Source organism: Phocoena phocoena, chromosome 14 (assembly GCF_963924675.1).
Source record: "Phocoena phocoena chromosome 14, mPhoPho1.1, whole genome shotgun sequence".
Taxonomy (NCBI): domain Eukaryota; kingdom Metazoa; phylum Chordata; class Mammalia; order Artiodactyla; family Phocoenidae; genus Phocoena; species Phocoena phocoena.
The window spans coordinates 9778940-9796359 of NC_089232.1; the positions used below are offsets into that span (position 1 = coordinate 9778940).

At 60.0% G+C, this 17420-nt stretch overlaps 1 protein-coding gene across 1 annotated transcript; it reads right to left on the minus strand.

Moving 5' to 3' along the window:
- Positions 1 to 392: 392 nt before the first annotated feature.
- On the minus strand, positions 393 to 17202 carry PROM2 (prominin 2). The gene is made up of 25 exons (XM_065891628.1): positions 17136 to 17202; positions 16968 to 17050; positions 13568 to 13991; positions 12853 to 12902; positions 12209 to 12411; positions 11993 to 12113; positions 11635 to 11698; positions 11321 to 11410; positions 10839 to 11038; positions 10370 to 10444; positions 9504 to 9567; positions 9100 to 9259; positions 8629 to 8781; positions 7572 to 7695; positions 6925 to 7016; positions 6713 to 6797; positions 4056 to 4202; positions 3495 to 3566; positions 2662 to 2754; positions 2473 to 2526; positions 2109 to 2189; positions 1818 to 1886; positions 1112 to 1201; positions 805 to 911; positions 393 to 456 (listed from the first exon to the last, which is right to left on the minus strand). The coding sequence occupies exons 1-25, from the start codon at positions 17200 to 17202 to the stop codon at positions 393 to 395; spliced, it is 2832 nt and encodes a 943-aa protein (XP_065747700.1).
- Between the last annotated feature and the right edge of the window lie 218 nt (positions 17203 to 17420).

A 17420-nucleotide genomic window follows, 5' to 3' on the forward strand; every position in this document is an offset into this window, starting at 1 on the left:
GGAGGGGAGGGGAGGGGAGGGGAGGGAGGGGAGGGGAGGGGAGGGAGGGGAGGGGAGGGAGGGGGAGGGGAGGGGAGGGAGGGGGAGGGGAGGGGAGGGAGAGGAGGGGAAGGGGAGGGGAGGGAGAGGAGGGGAGGGGGAGGGGAGGGAGAGGAGGGGAGGGGGAGGGGAGGGAGAGGAGGGGAGGGGGAGGGGAGGGACGGGAGGGGAGGGGAGGGGGTGGAGGAGGGAGGGGAGGAGCTGAGCTCAGGCTTATCAGTCCCAGCCAAGTCCCAGAACCTTCCTGCCCTCCTGGGCCCTGGAGACCCCAGAACCCAAACCCTTCCCTTCCCTTCTCAGCCCCACCCTTGGCACCAAGGAATAAAGCAGGGGGAAACTCACTCACTGCGGTCCTAGAGCTTCAGGGAGGTGACACGGGGGATGTGGAAGGGCTGAGTGTCCTCAGAGCTGCTGGCACTGCAGCATCACAGGGAGTGAGTGAGTGAGGCCCCCAGGCCCAGGCCCTCAGCCCCGACACAGGAACAAGCCCAGAGCCCGGAATTTCCTGCCTCAGAAGCTCTTCAGGGGTAGCAAGGGTGCCCAAAAGTTAGGTCTGGTGTATGTGTTGCAGCAAGAAGGATTCAGGGTAGACACATGGAAGACTTTCTGGCCCCGGAGCTCCTCAGACTGTGTGACTTCAGCGTTAGGCGTAAGTCTCCCCTGCCTGGAGGTCTCAAGATGGCGTGCAGCAGGGGCCGGGCCCAGCAGCCGGAAGGGCTCCTGCCTGGGCCCCTGCTGCACCCACAGACCTGGCAGCCTCCTCACCTGAGCCGTTTCCGGATGGGATGGAAGTATCTGGAGGTCTTGACAGCGAAGATGACACTGGGGATCAGGAAGAAGGCGCACCAGCCCAGGCAGAACCAGAAGGCGTTCTGGAACAGAGGAGGTGAGGTCAACGCACTGTGTCTGGGCACCCCCAGTCCCCCGGCTGACTCAGTGTGGGGCACGGGGACGCATTCTCAGAGCTGAGGGAAAGGGCGGGGGTGTAGGCCCGGGGCAGGGCCCCGCTCACGCTGTCCCTCCCGTGGGGGCCTCCACGTCCACAAGCCCTGATGGGCTGGGGGGCACTCACCCAGGGGTCAGCCACCACGTCACACAGGATCACACGGCCATTGTCCAGGGCTGTGGAGAGGGGCTGGCAGGTGGTGATGCACTGAGTCACCTGTGGTGTCAACGTGAGGCAGGTACATGCAGACACACCCAGACGCACAGGTGCTCAGAGGGAGGTTGACAGGGACACAGACAGGCCCAGGGACACAGTGGGGAGCCACTGCACAGCTGTACACAGACACACGGATGTGGCAACACAGAGAAGGGAGGACACACTGCCATCAGCTCATCGCTCACCTCCTGCCTTTCCCACCCTGTTCACCAGCCTGGGTCAAGCCCCTACCGTGTGCCCAGAGCTGTTCTCTAAGTCACACCCTCACTGGGAGGCAACATGTGTGCACACACACACAATGCACTGCACACACGTACAAACCTGCACACACACATACCCGCACACGCATGTACAGACACACTCAGGGTTAAGCGAGACCCCTGCCGGTCCAGTGTGGGTGGTAGACAGCCCGGCCCACGCTCAGGCCTCAGAGAAGGGCTATGGCAGAGTTTGGGGGATGGGCAGAACCCAGCCAGCCAGATGCCAGGTTTGGGAGTTTGGGTTCAATCCTGAAGGCCTAGGGCACCCCCAGGGGCTCTCAGGGGGCAGAGGAGGTTGAACAGCTGGTACCGCTGGAAGCTTGCCTGAGGCCAGGAGGGTCTGAGCCCACACTCACCTCCTCTCTCACCCAGGCCACGTACTGGGAGAAGTAGCCCATCTCCCGGGTCAGGAAACACTCACTTTCCTGCAGGGAAGAGAGGAGCCCTGGGCTGGTCGGAGTCCCAGGGCCAACACCCCTGCCCTCCATGCCTGGCACCATCAGGACAGGTCAAGCTGGCTTTCCTGGGAGCCACGGTGAGGGGGCAGGGCTGGAGAATCCTGGGGTGGGAACCCTGCGAGCCTTAACCCTTCAACTCACCTCTGACTCTGAAGCCACCCCCCAGCCCTGCCCCATCCTCCCACTCACATTCTTCAGGATACGGGTGGCCCAGGTAGGCAGCTCTCCTTTCAGGTGAGTGACTCTGTCCAGGACATCTGAGGTCTCTGGCTGGGGGAGAGGAGAGGGTCTCGGTCAGGGAACAGCCACTCATTCACTCATCCATTCATTAACTCAACGTACGACACACAACATACTCACCTTGGGGTGGGCGGTGTTAGGCCCTAAGGACAGAGGACACATATGGCGGTCCTCAAGGATCTTCCCACCCCACCCTCAACTTCCAGGGGGCCTGGGTAGAGCAGGTGAGGTCCCAAGCCAGCTGGGACCGCACGTTCTTGCTCCCTCTGCTGCCCACCTGCTCCCCCCCACCCCATCCATCCCCAGCAGCCACCTGGAGAAGTGGGGCAGAGGATGCCAGGGCATGGACACTGAGGTTGAGCTTAGCCTGTGAAAAAGAGATCAGGGCCGGTCAGGGGAAGGAAGTGGTAGGAGGGAGGGTTCCCAGCATCCCTCTCCTCCTCCTTGCCCCCTCCCTGCATCTCCTCTCCAGGTCCTGGACTCCCTGAGCCTCCAGACTTACCACAAGCCTCTGCTGGAGGAGGAGCTTCTCCTGATGGAGCTTTCTGAGCCCCTGGGCCTCCTTCTGCAGCTGCTGCCCCAGCACAGTATTGCCCTGAGGGGAGACATATCAGAATGGCACTCTGCCCGGGCCGAGACAGGCTTTGACGACACATCCTTCACCAAACCGTTCGACCAGACATACTGGACGGACGTGGAAAGTGCTGGAATCAGAGGTTGGCCTCAGAGGCAGAAAACTGAGGGCTCCTTAAGTTCCTTGGCCAGATCTTGGTTTGGGGGCCTGAGCCCAAGTTCCAGGTCCGGCCCTAGCTTGCTCTGCGCATCGTGGGGGGTAGGAGAGGGGTGTCTATGAGTTGCCTTGAAGAGAACTTTTTAAACTCTCTATATTTATAAATACAAAGTGCTACTTTTCCCAGTACATTTTAAGCTTCTAGAGGCAACTGTCATGATATCTGATCCATCAGGCTGTCCTCACAGCATCTGTCCCAGCAGATTCCACAAGCGGTGTGCACCTAGCAATGCTTGCCCAGCTGTGCGATGTCAGACCACATCTGATGTCATCTGATCTGAGGTGGGTGATAATTCACTTTAGAGATGAAGACGCCGAGGCCCAGAGATGAGGAATGATTTGCCCAAGGCCACACAGCCAGTTGGTGGTAGAGCTCGAGCCAGAACTGATGCTACAGAACCCTTCATCCCAGCCGGGGGTCCAGAGTCTCAGCCCTCGGTGACAGGGGCCCTCAGTCCCCTCCCCAATCCAGGCACTCCTACCCCGTCCCCCCTCCCAGGCCTCTGGCTCCAGCCTGCCAAGTGGGGTCTCTGTTCCCTTCTCACTTGGGTCTGGGCCAGTCCCTCCAGCTCCTGGGCCAGCTTCTCCACGCTGATGTTCACCACAGGCTTCTGAATCTGGAGACGGACAGGAGAGGCCAAGAGGGGATGAACCCCGGCTCCCCCAGCCCCAGAATTCCCAGTCTTTGCAAAAGCACCCACACCAGCTAAGTCTATTGTGACACATCAGTCACAGTGGGTTTGACCTGAAATTGTGAAACATATGAGACACTTTCCATTAGGAAAGAAAAAAAAATGAGGCGCCCTCTGGTGTAACCCAAAGGAGAGGTGACGTCCCACCAGCATTCGCCACAGCAGTGGGTTCAGGACCACGGACAGCAACACACGCTGTTGGGTGGAGGCACATTCATTCTCGCCCAGCCCAGGTGCTGGCAGCTGGGACACACATGGTCTGGAGACACCCCCAGCAGAAGAGGCCCCAGGGACATGTGGAGGGGTCCAGGGACGGTGGAGGGCCAAGACAAGGTGAGACAGCTCCCTGAGCCCCAGCTCCTCTGCGGGCCCCTCTGCTCTGCCGTGGTCTGGCCTGAGGTGCCCACTGCTGACCTCAACAAGGAAGCCTGGGTAGTGGATGCTCTCGAGCCCACTGCTCTGCAGGGCCTCCAGGTCCTGGCGGGCGGCTGGGCTCAGCAGGTCCAGATTCTTCACGTCCACTTTGAGTTTCTGCAACTCCTGCTGCAGCTTGGCAGTGTACTGGGAGGGAGGGAGCAGGGTGGAGCCGTGCTCTGTGGGTGAGCCAGGACCCCACAGCTGCTATCCTAGGTGAGGGGTCAGCAGGCCCTCAGGGCCCTCCTTCTGGATATCCAGGGCCCCTACCCTGAACACTCCCAGCCCCAGACAGGCTCCCAGCAGGCCTCTGCTCCCCACCCATCCCCAACTCCACCTTACCCACACCGAGACCCAGCTCTCCTCCAGCGCCTATCTGGCTACTGGACAGCAGCACAGACCTTCCCAGGCCACGCAGAAGAAAAAGAGCTTCCCCGGCCCATCTTTATCACGTCACCTTGTGTTAAGGTCTTCACAGCACCTGTGTGCTATTTACTTATCTGGGTACTAGTTTACTGCCATCAGCTCCATGAGGATGGCACCTCATCTTCCCACTCTGTACCAAACCCTCAGCGTCTAGAGCAGAGGCTCATGCGTGGTGGGTGCCGTACAAATTTGTTGAATGTGTAAAAATGAGTGAATGAATGAATGAGTGAATAGACACAATCACATTTCTAAGACAGAGCACAGTTTAAAAAGGGACTCGAGCCTGGCGGGGTGGGATAGGGAGGGTGGGAGGGAGGGAGACGCAAGAGGGAAGAGATATGGGAACATACGTATATGTATAACTGATTCACTTTGTTATAAAGCAGAAACTAACACACCATTGTAAAGTAATTATACCCCAGTAAAGATGTTTTAAAAATAAATAATAAATAAATAAATAAAAATAAAAAGGGACTCGAGGGCTTCCCTGGTGGCGCAGTGGTCGAGAGTCTGCCTGCCGATGCAGGGGACACGGGTTCATGCCCCGGTCTGGGAAGATCCCACATGGCGCGGAGCGGCTGGCCTGTGAGCCATGGCCGCCGAGCCTGCGCTTCCGGAGTCTGTGCTCCACAACGGGAGAGGCCACAACAGTGAGAGGCCCGCGTACCGCAAAAAAAAAAAAAAAAGGGGACTCGACATTTTCCAACCATTGCTGGGAGAGATTTAAAGGGCATGAAATTCAGCCCCAGTGTTTCACAGGTGAGAGGCTAAAGACAGGGCGGAGCCTCAGGGTACGGAGCCCAGCTCAGCTCACCTCTCGCCATCCCTCACACTGCCTTCCCCAGGGGGAGAAAAGACCCATCCTCTCAGAGGCAGGGGTCTTGGAGCAGCATTTCAGGCACCAGTAACACACAGGTAAAGGAGATGTCTCAAGGCGGGCGGAGTCCTCGTGGGGCCCGGGAAAGCACACCTTGTCTTAATTATCTCTGCATCATCGGCTCACTATTATCTCCTTCGAGGACAAGTTCTCCTAAGGTCACATTTGGTTTGTTGCCAGATGGCCCCCAAGGACTGCCCAGTCCCTCTGGACCTGAAGCCCTATCTGTCCAGACTCTTCTGTGACCTGGACCCCTCCCTTCCCTGGACCAGGGCTGAGAGCCCTCCCCTTTCAGCCAGCAGAGCACAGGGCCTCCTCTGCTCAGGCCCCCTGCTGCAGCCCTCTGTGGCCAGCCTTCACCCTGTGGCCTTGCACCAGAACAGTGCCGGCTCAGTGGACCTCTCCTCTGATTAGAGACGCTGAAAGAGGAGACGGCTATGGCATTAAGGAAACTGCCCCAGGTTATAGTTTAAGGCGTGGAGTTGGGACTGAAATCTGGACCACTTGGCTATGCTAGCCTGCGGACTAGGTGCAGGTGGTGGGTTCAAGAGGAGTTGGAAGGTTTCTGGAGACAAGGCAGAATCAGGAGTTGGCAGTTTAGGAGGGGTGGGGGAGAAGCAGGTGGGAGAAATGTGGTTTTCCCAGGATATGCTTGGGAAGGGCTCCTGGGGGACCCTGGGAGCCAAGGCAGCTCTCCTCCCACCTCATTTGGGCGTGAAGAGAGGAAAGGAGGGGGTGTTTTACAGCTTCTGTGCACCCTGAGGAGAACCACGCTCTCAAAGTACGTCTCCTCTCGTGAAGGAGCACTTCCTTTTCTTTGTTCTAGAACTGTCTCTTGCCAGTGTGAGTAAATCTCTCCAGTTCTACATAGCAAGTTCTGGCAAAGTCCAATGGTTAGGGAACAGGCTGTGGGGAGCCCCCCTCCAGTGGTACCCAACTTCATCACCACCGTTTTCACTGTCACACTCCCTCACCAACCTCCCCGCTCCCACTGCAGCATCCAAACCGACGATGCCTGTCCTCAGTCAGGACACACACCCTAGTCCTCTCACTCACTGTCACCACCCTGTCCGGCCTCAACCTCACCTGTGTTCAGCTTTTCCGGGAGCGCAGTGCTCAGAGCTGGTCAGAGCCTCCAGGCATTCACGCACTCACCCATACGCTCTGGAAGCTGCCCTGGGCTGTAGCCCTGGGCCAGGTCCTGAGCTTGCACCCGGGTCCTCTGCCCCTGAGGCACCTCAACTGTTCTTGTAGACTTTTCGGGTTCAAGGAGATGGTCCCTCCAGCAAGGCAAGACCGGAAGAGGGGGGATCTGCAGGAAGGGTCCCCAGTGTGTTCCAGAAGGTTCTCTCACCTGGCTGATATCCAGGTGCTTCTCCAGGTCATAGGAGTCATTGAGCTGCAGGACCGTCCAGAGCGCAGCCCCTTGCTTGCACTGCCTGCAGAGGAACGACAGGCATCAGAGACGAGAGGAGGGCGGGCAGGTGGGGGCTGACGTCATCCTAATGGGATGCCCACCTCAGCCCCTCCTCACACCCCGGCCCCCAGCCCAGGCTCCCCGCTCACTGATAGGCCAGGAAGACGCTGAGGTTCTTCTTCAGGCCAAGAAGTTGGGACAAGTTCATGGATGACGGCAAGCTCCCCGAAGTGTCTGCAAACTGGGGATGGGACACAGAGGAACGGGCCTGGAGCGGGGAGTGGGGGGGCAAGGCCACCCAGCTTCCCAGGGCCTAGTCCCACGCTGCCCTGGCACAGCAGAGACCACAACCCTGGGACTCCAGCCCACACCTGCCTGTAACTCAACTCAGATCACTCCAGGGCCCTAAATCCTGGCAGGGACCCTCCCCGTGACTCTCCAGGAGGGTGGCTGGCCTGTCTTCAGCGGAGGACCCAGGCCAGCATCTTGGCTCACCTGCTCAGTGCAACAGGGAACAAGGATCCCCAATTCCAAGACTCAGTGTTAGGAGGGCAGAGGGCCTCAGGTCTGGGGGCCATCCTTCGAGGTCCCTGCCTGGGGCCTGGGCAGCCTTCCGGGGACTCACTGGCTCTTTTCTCTCACTGGTGGTTTTCCATCTCTTTCCTTGGCCGTCTCCATCATTCCTCCTGTCTCTCTCTCCCTTCTAACCCCTCGGGCTCCTACTTCCTTCTAAACCTCCTGCTCTGCCCACAGCTCTCTCCTCATCCCTCTGGGCCCCAGAGCGGGGCAGGCCCACCTCATAGAGCTCCCCGCTCTCCCAGCTCCGGCACACCAGGGTCTGCACGTTGCCGCCCAGCAGGAAGGTGACGAAGACGAGGAGGATGAGGGGCGCGGCGAAGAGGAAGCTGAAGCCCACGCCCCTGGGGAAGGCGGAGGGACAGGCTTGAGACAGGAGGGAGGATGCCCTGGACCGTGCGCTCCATCCCCATCTCCATCCCGGGGCCAGCATGGTCAGTGAGTCAGCCCCGGGGCAGGAGAGAGGACTCAGAACTGCTCACCGGCCCCACCTCATCCTCCCCCATCCCCACTCTACCGCTGCTGCCCTGGCTGGCCCTGGCAGCCTAGAGGAGAGCACAGCTGTTCTGCTCAAAGAGCCAGGGCTGCTGGCCTCTGGGCCGAGGACACATGGAGGTGACCAGCTCCAGAGCTCAGCCTCAATGGGGCCACCTGGCATGGCCAGCCATGACCCACCAGCAGAGGCAGCAACCTACAGCATCTGAGTAGGACCTGTGCCACTGACCAAGGCTTCTTTGTGAGACAGGCGTGGCCCCATGCCAGGATTTGAGGCTTGGAGAGTGAAACATGGGCTGGATTTCACTCACCCCTTTGGCCAGGCACCTTTATACAGTGACCCTCCTGCACAACTGAATGTGGCAGCCCTGGCCTTAGAGACGATCTAGTTCAGGGCTGGCAAACAGATTCTACCTCTGGTGCCACCTCCTAATGGTAGTGCTGCCTGGACACTGGGTTAAGCAGGATTCTGAGGCTGTATCTGGGCTCAGAGAGAAAAGGTGCCCATTAATTATTAAAGTTGCCACTGGTGTGGGAAGGGGAAGTGCTTCTTATTTGCATTCCTGCTCTAGGCCAACCCTTTTATACAAACTGAGGCCCAGGTGGGTTATAATTTGCCCAGGGCCACCCAGCAGGTCAGCCCAGAGCCAGACCACAGCTCAGTCTCTTGATCCCCAGGACTCGCTCCTGCAGCTACACAGAAGCTGTCCATGGGCATGAGAGGAACGTACCAGCCCGGGGGCAGGGGGAGAGACCCTCCCTCTCTCCCCAGCCCTTCTTACACCATGAGGAAGCGGGCTCCAGCCTTGCCCTTGGCTTCCGAGTGGCTGGGGTCTTCCCTGTTACAGAGCCCCCAGATGCCCAGGTTGAGGCCCAGCAGGTTACAGACCACCACAAGCAGGACCACAGAGCACAGCAGGCAGCCCACCATCCACCTGCCACAGAGAAGGTGGGACGTCACGGAAAGGGCAGTAGTGGGCACAGGAGGGGCTGGTGGAGGGCCTAGTGGCTGGGTGGGGCCACTACCCCAAGGCTGAGGCTTTAGAAGTGTGACTTCCTATAGGGTCCCCAGGCTCAGATCCCCAGGGCACACAGCCAAGGTGGGGACACAGAGGCCCAACGAGAGAGGGGTCTTGGCTTAAATGGAGGTGGAGACTTAGTATAAGGAGGGTTGATGAGGGCTGGAAATTGGTTCCAGGGTGGCTGAGAAGCTGAGCTGCCCATTCCACCCACGCCCACGGGTTCCCAGGCACCTGTATTTCTCATATCTCTGCACCTCCTTCAGGTAGGGGCGGCTGCTCTGTTCCATCTCCTCCAGTGCTCGGCTCCAGCGAGAAGCCGCCTCCCAGCCTGGGAATGCTTCGACCAGTGTCCTTAGCTCTCTAGGCTGCTGGGCCACCACCTTCTTCAGCTCTGCCCAAAGCAGCAGGGGCTTATGGGATGGGGAAGACCCCCAGGGGCCCAGGGAGGAGATGGATGGACAGGAAGAACATCTGGGATGCACAGAGATGGTTCACTCTCTGTCCAGGTCCAGCCAAGAGGACAGCCTTCATCTTCCCCACCCCACTACCCCACTCCTCTCTCAACAAGCCTCGTAGGTAGGGGTGTGTTGGGGGGCATCCTAGGCAGACAGCTTGGCCCCTGGGCAGGGCCTCACCTCTGATCACGTCGGCCGTCTGCAAGGTAGCCAGAGCCGGGAGGGCGTTGAAGGTACTGTTCTCCTGCCGGAAGCAAATGCAGCTGTGTCTCCTGCTGTCCGCCCGGGTGTCCTAGCTTGGGGGACCCCTGCATGCCAGGTCCAGTGGGAGAGCATCCCCCCTCGGTGCTCCCAGACCAGGAAATCAGGAAACAGGCTTCCCTTTGCTCTCTTAGTCAGTGCCTTCTTCTCCTCTCCCTCAGCCTGGCCTGACTCAATTCCCCCAAACATTGCTCCTTTCTGTCCCCGCCACTCTTGCTTAGACTGTTACAGTAGACTCCTAGCCATCCTCTCATCTCTCCCAGCCACTCTGCACAGGACCACCAGGGCGGTTTCCCTGAAGTCCAGCTCCAGTCTATTCTTCCAGCCTCAGGCCCTATTTCCCTCCTCCTGGAGCACTCTGCTCTAGTTACCCAGCACGACTGACTCACCGTTTCCCCAAGCCCGGCATTTTCCAGGCCCCGGGTCATAGATGCTGACTCATGCTGCACCTTTTCCCACAGCCCGTCTCCACCCAGGAGAGCCCGCCTGTCGTCTGGGGCTCAGCTTGTGTGCTCGCTCCTTGGCCATCCCCAGACCCCACCCCCTGAGGGTCCTAGCTCTTCCTTCTGAGCTCCAGGCCTGCCTCCCCCACCAGACCCCGTGCACACAAGGACCAGCATCGCGAGCCTCCAGCCCAGGGCGCCACGTGGTAGGCGAGGCCCTGATGTGACCCAAGTCTTAGGTTCAACTGGGTTCCCACCCCAAAAGAGAAAAACTGAGGCCCCTCACATTTGAGTTCCCAGCCAGGTTGCGAAGAAGTCGGGTAGACTGGGGCAGGCACTCACCTCCTGGACCATGTTGGAGAAGTTGGCCTCTGGGACACCTTTCAGCCGATGCAGGGCATCATCCACAGAGGGCACCTGAAATGGTTTGAGGGGCTTGTTATGACAAAGTCCACAGAGAGGCCTGGGAGGGGTCCTTGGGGAAGGATGGGGGCAGAGGCCTCTGAATACTGTGTCCTCGTGTGCAAGATGGGGACCACCACAGCCTCGAAGGCCCTGGGTGGCAGTGAGAACTCAAGAAGCAAAGTCACACGAGGCTCACGGCACAGCGCGTGGCCCAGGGAAGCTCTCACTCCACTGCCAGGATGACCATCGTTAACTCTGCGTGCGTGGAGAGGGCAGGGGCAGCCCAGGGAAAGGGATCAGGAGTCCGCTTCAGGAAACAGCCGGAAGAGAGGCTGCCCGGGGATTCCTGGGGCAGCGGGCAGAGCACCCCCTTTCACCCCAAGGGGCCTCAGGCCTGGGCCTGCACCTGGTTGAAGTCAGCTCCCAGCTCCAAGGCGTGGGCTCTGTCCAGGGCCTCTGCACAGCCCTGGCAGCTGGGCTCCTGCAGCAGGGCCAGGAGGCGCTCCCGGTGCCCCTGGACAGCCGGCGCCAGGGCCTGCTGCCCCTCCTGAAGTTCCACGGAGGTGGCGTTCAGGGCTCGGAGGTGGTCCACGGAGACCTGCAGGGCTGCGAGACCCACATTTGGACTGAGTGGTCTCCACTGCTACAGCATCCTTGGAGACCTTGCAGGAGGCAGAACATCTTTCCCTCCCAAACCCAGGGGACTGGTGGTCCTTAATCTCTGTAGTTATAATGGAAACTGCCCTGGAGCACGTTAAGCCAGGAGCGGGCAAAGGTGCCACAAGGAATCCTAGGATAAAGCCGTGAGAAATTCAGGGGCGGGACCACAGACAGCGTAAGAAGTGCAGGGCTGGGCGAGGGTGGGGCCTGCCCCCCAGCGACACTCACCCTGGCCCAGGCTGAGCACAGAGGCCAGGACCTCATACACGGTGCTCTGGAGCTGTGTGTGGATCGTGTTCCCAATGCTCCCGTGGACACCTGGAGAGCACAGGGCAGTCTGCAGGGCTGGACCCCAGGAGACTAGGGGCCTCCCCACCCAACCATCCTCCTCCCCTGGGTTCCGGAGGGTGGTCTTGCGGCAGAGTGGCCGCCGTGCTCCCCAGCTGGACCCTATCCCCGCCTCTGCGAGGGTGTTCCCAGGTGGAGCCCGGGGTGAGGGGATGAGAGGCCTCCCCAAGGCAGGCCTGAGCTGGAATCCTCACCATCCAGTTCCTCCAAGACTTGCTCCTGAGGAAGGGAAAACTGCTGTGCCACGGCCTGCAGCTCCTAGGCAGACACAGGGCTGTGAGGCTGCTCCTTCCTGTCACTGGACACCCTGGCTCCCGTCCCTTCCCCAGCCCTTATTCCCCCACTACCCGCCACAACTGGGCGTCTGTGCTGAGAATACCATGGGTGCCGTCATGGATTACAGGGACTCTCCAGCAGGGGGCAGTCAGGTGTGTGCTGGAAGGGGCACCCTCTCTCATGCGCAGGTACCCACGAATTTGCAGGACCTACCCTGCTCTGTCCCGCCCATGGCTGGTGCTCATGGGGGCACGTGCGGGGTTACTTGGCGCTCACCTGGGGGACATCGGAGACCAGGCCCCGGAGGCTGAGCAGAGTCTCCGGCAGGGCCTTGGCACTGGGGCCCATCTGCTCATGCGTGCGCTGGTTGGTGACAAAGGCAGTGACCACGCCGATCCTGCAGGGATGGGGGAAGAGCAAGGGGCTGGCTGGATGCCTGTGGACACCTTGGGCCTCAGCCCACGCCTCCCGCCTGACCTGGGCGCCCCTCACAGCAGTACGAGGGTGGTCAGCAGCAGGAAGGCCATGAGGGTGCCTCGCTCGCAGGCCATCGTCTTGTGCTCCATCTTCACTCGGCCACCACAGGGCCGGCGGCAGCGGCAGCAACAAAAGCAGAGCCCAGCGGCGGGTACCACCAGGAGGTAGAGGCCGGTGATCACGGCACACACCACGTAGCCTGCCTCATACTGCACCACCTGGGCAGGGCAGCAAGGCATGAGCGGCTGTCCTGACCCTGCCATCCCAGCCCTCTCCCGCCTGACTCCGGAGGGAAACCCAAGGGGAGGGAGGCACACTCGGGGGCGGGGCGGCGGGGGAACTATGCACACATCTCGCGTCTCCTTTAACTCTTGTGAGGGGCACCGTGTTACCATCCTACAAAGAAAGGACACTGAAGTCCAGGGAGGCTAGGGCTCCCTGCAAACCCCACAGCCGCTGAAGGGCAGAGCCGTGGTTAGAAATCAGGTCCGCGGACTGCAGTGCTCACGGAAAAGGGGAAGGGATGCCAGACACCCCACCCTGGGGCACACCCAGCAAGTGGGCTGAGCCGACGAGGCCCTTCTCCTTCTCCGGTCCCTCGTGCTCACCGCTGAACGCCCTCCCCCGGCAGCGCCCCCCCCCCCCCCCCGGCCGCTCACCTCATCCGCCTTCACGGAGGATGGCTCATTCAGCAAGGCCTTTATCAGCTCTAGGAAAAGAGTCAAGCTGGGTCTGGGGGCAGCGACTGCCCTGCCCCTGCGTCCACCCCCGCTGCCAGGCAAAGGTGGGCTCTCCGAAGGGGGCCCTCCCACCACCTCGGCACCCTTGGAGAAGGCAGTGTCACCACAGCCCGGAGCCCTCGTGCCTCAGCCGGGCTACAGGAGGCTGTGTCTGCAGGGAGGCCTGGCTCCCCCCTCCTCCTGCGCCCCCCAGGTAGGCCCTGCAGCGGGAAAGCCGGCAGCCCGGTTAAAAGCAGAGAAGGGGCCTGGCCTAGCAGCAGCCCTTCTCCTAAGAGGCAGTCGACGGGCTGGGAGCTGTCCTGCTGCCCATCCTGGTCCTCACAGCCAGCACGGCGCCACCAGACCCAGAGAAAAAGCTCAACCCGCTCCTGGAGAACTTTGACTGTAACTTCCTCTACCTTAGGACAGAGAAACCGCGGCTCAGGGAGGAAAAGGGGCTTGTCCAAGGTCACACAGGAAGGTGATGCCCTGGGTGCCCGGGCCTTCTGGGGAGCAAGATGGGGCTGGGGAGTGCTGGGGACCCTGCCCTCCAAGTGCCTGCCGACGGTGGGTGCGCCCCTCGGTGGAGGAGATTAGGGTGCAGAGTGGGGACGCAATACCCGCCGAGGCCCGCCCGGGGGAGGGGCGCACTCACCGGCGGGGAAGGGGTTGGGCTGCACCATGGAGAGGAAGCGGCGCACGGTGCCGTAGAGGGGGTCCAGGGGCCCCGGCGCGCGGACGCGAGGGGCCAGCCAGCGGGTCTTGGCCGCCGGGGCGAACGCCAGGCGCTCCGCCGGGCCGAGGGCCCCGCAGTCCGCCGCGCCCGCCCGCCGCAGGGCCAGGGCCAGGGCCAGCCCCAGGCCCAGCAGGGCCGCCAGGAGGCCGGGCGCACGCACCATGGGGTCGGCCGGTGGGCTGCGGGCCGGGCGGACGGGGCTCAGGCGGCCGAGAGTGCGGGCCGCGCACGGGGCTGGCCGTGCATCCTTCACCAGCCTCCGTCCCGCTGCTCTCGAAACCGGCCCGACAGGTTTGGGCCACCTGGGCACCCGCCGGAGCGCGGCCGGGGCAGGGGCGGAGGCCTGGGCTGGGGGTGGGGTTTGTGGGGTGGGGGGCAGGGCCTGGTCCGGACCCGCTCCCAGCGGCCTGGGGTGAGAGCCTGGGCGCCCTCTCCCTTCCCCAGATGCTTCTGGAAGGGCTGCCTCCGGAGCTGGGTGGGGAAGGCACCTCAGTACCTCTGGGTTATCTAGGATGGCCCAATTTCAACTATTACATCCTGCGCCCAGACGCAGCCGCCAAATCTGGGGCCTGGGAAAACAACCACCCCGTGAAAGTCTGGCCCAGAGTGCGGCCAGACTCCTCTGGGGCCTGCTCTGTTTCCTAGGGTCATGCCTGCGCCCATGCCAGGTCATTCTGGAGCACAGAGGCCACAGGGCTTTGTCCAGAGCGGCTCTCTGAGGGGCCGCTGAGACGGGCACAGTCCTTTGGGAGAGTGAATCCCAGCAAAGCTGTGCCCAGCAATGTCCCATCCAGTCATCAGCTGAAAGAACTATCAGGAATATACCCAGAGATGAAGTGAGAGAGTGGCCTGGACATACGGACACTACCAAATATGAAATCGATAGCTAGTGGGAAGCAGCCACATAGCACAGGGAGATCAGCTCAGTGCTTTGTGACCACCTAGAAGGGTGGGATAGGAAGGGTGGGATAGGGAGGGTGGGATAGGGAGGGTGGGAGGGAGACGCAAGAGGGAGGAGATATGGGGAGATATGTACATGTATAGCTGATGCACTTTGTTATAAAGCAGAAACTAACACACCATTGTAAAGCAATTCTACTCCAATAAAGATGTTAAAAAAAAAACAACAAAAAAGCATATGCCCAGAGATGTGTCTGCACGGGCCTCTGTTCTGGCAGTGGCTGTAAGCCCAGTACCCAGAGGGTGCCTGTAGCTGAGCAGTCGGGGAAAATATTGCTAAATGGATGGACGATGATCCTGGCAGCATTATTCATGATACCGGAAGCAGCCCCAATGGCACTACCGTGAAAAAATTGGTGAAATGACCACTTCACACACTGGGCTGTCATTAAAGAAAATGATGTGGAAATGGTTCTTTTGCCCTGAACGATGCTCGCAGAGCACTAACAAGTGTGAACAGCTGATGACAAATGGCTGGATACACGGAGTGAAGGCATAAAACAATGATCATCTCTGGGTGGACTCACGGGCAATTTTTAATTCTCTTCTGCTCATCTGTGCTTCCTAATGTGTGTGCAACAAGCATGCGTTACTTGTGTTCAAAGAAGTTTGTGAGTTTCCACGGCAGCCCCCATGGGAGCCCTGGAGGGAGAGGCTGGGCCTGTCCCTGCATCCCCCCGGCTCAGCCCTGGTCTGCGGGGGCTGTGAGGGGCACTGGGGTCTTTGGCTGCTCACGGGAGTCTGCAGTAGGGAAGTGATTTAAGTGTAAGTCACGGCTGGGCCTGCAGCAGAGTGCCCACACTTCCCACTGCTGCCCCCACAGTTTGCTCAGAGCCGGGGGATAAGAGTACACAGTTGTGGAAGGAAGAGTCCAGTTAATAACGGGGTGCAGACAGGAATTGGAACCTCATCAAAGGGTGACTCAGAGATGAGGGTCACGGCTGCAGTGGGAATGGGCTGGGGGTGCCCTAGTTCCTCAGTGGTGGGGGAAGGCCCCTGACCCCTCCACCCTCTGACTGTGCTGAAAAGCTAAACGCAGGCCGCACCCACCCCTCACGCTTCCCATCTGACTCACCTGAGCTCAGCAGCTGTACTGGGGGGTGTCTTGGCCTCCCGGAAGCTGCCATCAGGAAGGCCTGGTCTCCCCACAGCCTGCCTGCCCCTCTTCGCTCTCCTCCTCCAATGTGAGCTGTCAGAAGGAATGACTCCCCTGGCCATCACTTTCTATCAATAACTTGAGTCCCGCCACCGGCAGCATGGAAATAGCCCTTTCCCAAATTGATATAATCCACCTTTGTGATTTAGTAAATGCCATTTAGGCTTTTTTGTATTTTCTGACTTGGGTGCACCCAAGAGAGTGTAGGAGAGTTGAGGTCCCAGCCTCCTGGGGAGGATTAGAAACCCTTGGAGCTTTGGGAAATAAGCAGCCCAGGCCCCCAGGTCCTGTCTCCCCGCCAGACTCTTCTCAACTGTTGTAATTAAGGCAATCGGTTGCTACTGCCCTTGTTTTCCTGTATCTCTAATAAAATCACTGCACTTTGAAGATAAGCGTTCACCCAAGAAAAAAACAAAATGTACCAAGCCTCTTTTTTAGCATAGGGCCAGGAGGGTTGATAAAGATACTGAATCTGCCTATTTGATAGGTGGACAAAGTGAGGCATCGAAGAAGGGATTTTCCCGAGGCAGTGGCCAAGCCAAGAGTCTCCTTCCTGAGCCAGATCCTGATGGAACAATCTATCATCAAACTGGCTGGTCAGCCTGAGTCTCCTCCCCTCCCCCAGCCCTAACTGGGAGAGCAGGTGGGGCTCAGGGGTCAGCCCTGGGTGCTGGGCAGAGGAGGAGAGGAAATTGCTGCTAGAATTGAATTCCTTGGAGGAACAGACTGAGCAGACTGTGTGGGGCTGGGCCCCTTGGCAGCAGGGATACCCCTGCAGCAGCCTCTAAGGGCATGGGGCTGGCAGGCAGCAGGGCTGGAGGGCTTCCAGATGTTGGGAAGGGGGTCCAAAGGAGGTTCTGTCCTGCGCACTCCTTTTAGTCACGCCTTTCTGGGCACACCTGCACCTCCCTTCCTCCCGCTGCTCCTGGGCCCCCGGTACCATCCATGGAAATTCTTTTTTTTTTTGCGGTACATGGGCCTCTCACTGTTGTGGCGTCTCCCGTTGCGGAGCACAGGCTCCGGACGCGCAGGCTCAGCGGCCATGGCTCACGGGCCCAACCGCTCCGCGGCATGTGGGATCTTCCCGGACCGGGGCACGAACCCGCGTCCCCTGCATCGGCAGGTGGACTCTCAACCAGTGCGCCACCAGGGAAGCCCCATGGAAATTCTCTGGTTGATCTAAGATAAGCTGGCCCTTGTTACCTTGGGAACACTTCCCAGGGCCACTTTCCCACACTTGACTTCAAACGTCATCAGAAGTTTGACGGTCTCCAAACCCCACAGCCCTGAGGTCAGGGAGGGGAGAGTGGAGGTGGAGACCTGGGGGAACCCAGACCCACAAGAGCATCCCTGGCTTCTCGTCCCTCATACCTGCATCCAGCCACTCAGCAGTGTCCTTCCAGTGCCCCCTCCTGGGCGTTTCTTCAGAATGGACCATCGAAAGTGGGTATCAGGCTACGTGACTCCTTGGCGTCGAACCCTCCAATGGCTCTTGCACCAGCCTCGGGATAGAAGTGAATTCCTTAACCTGGCTCACCAGGCCCTTGGCCACTGGTCCCACCTCAGTCCCCCTGGCAATTTCCCGAGTGCTCTGCCCTCCCTGTGACATTCCCCTCTGTCCTGTTCCTGCCACAGGATCCCCTCTTCTTCACTCTT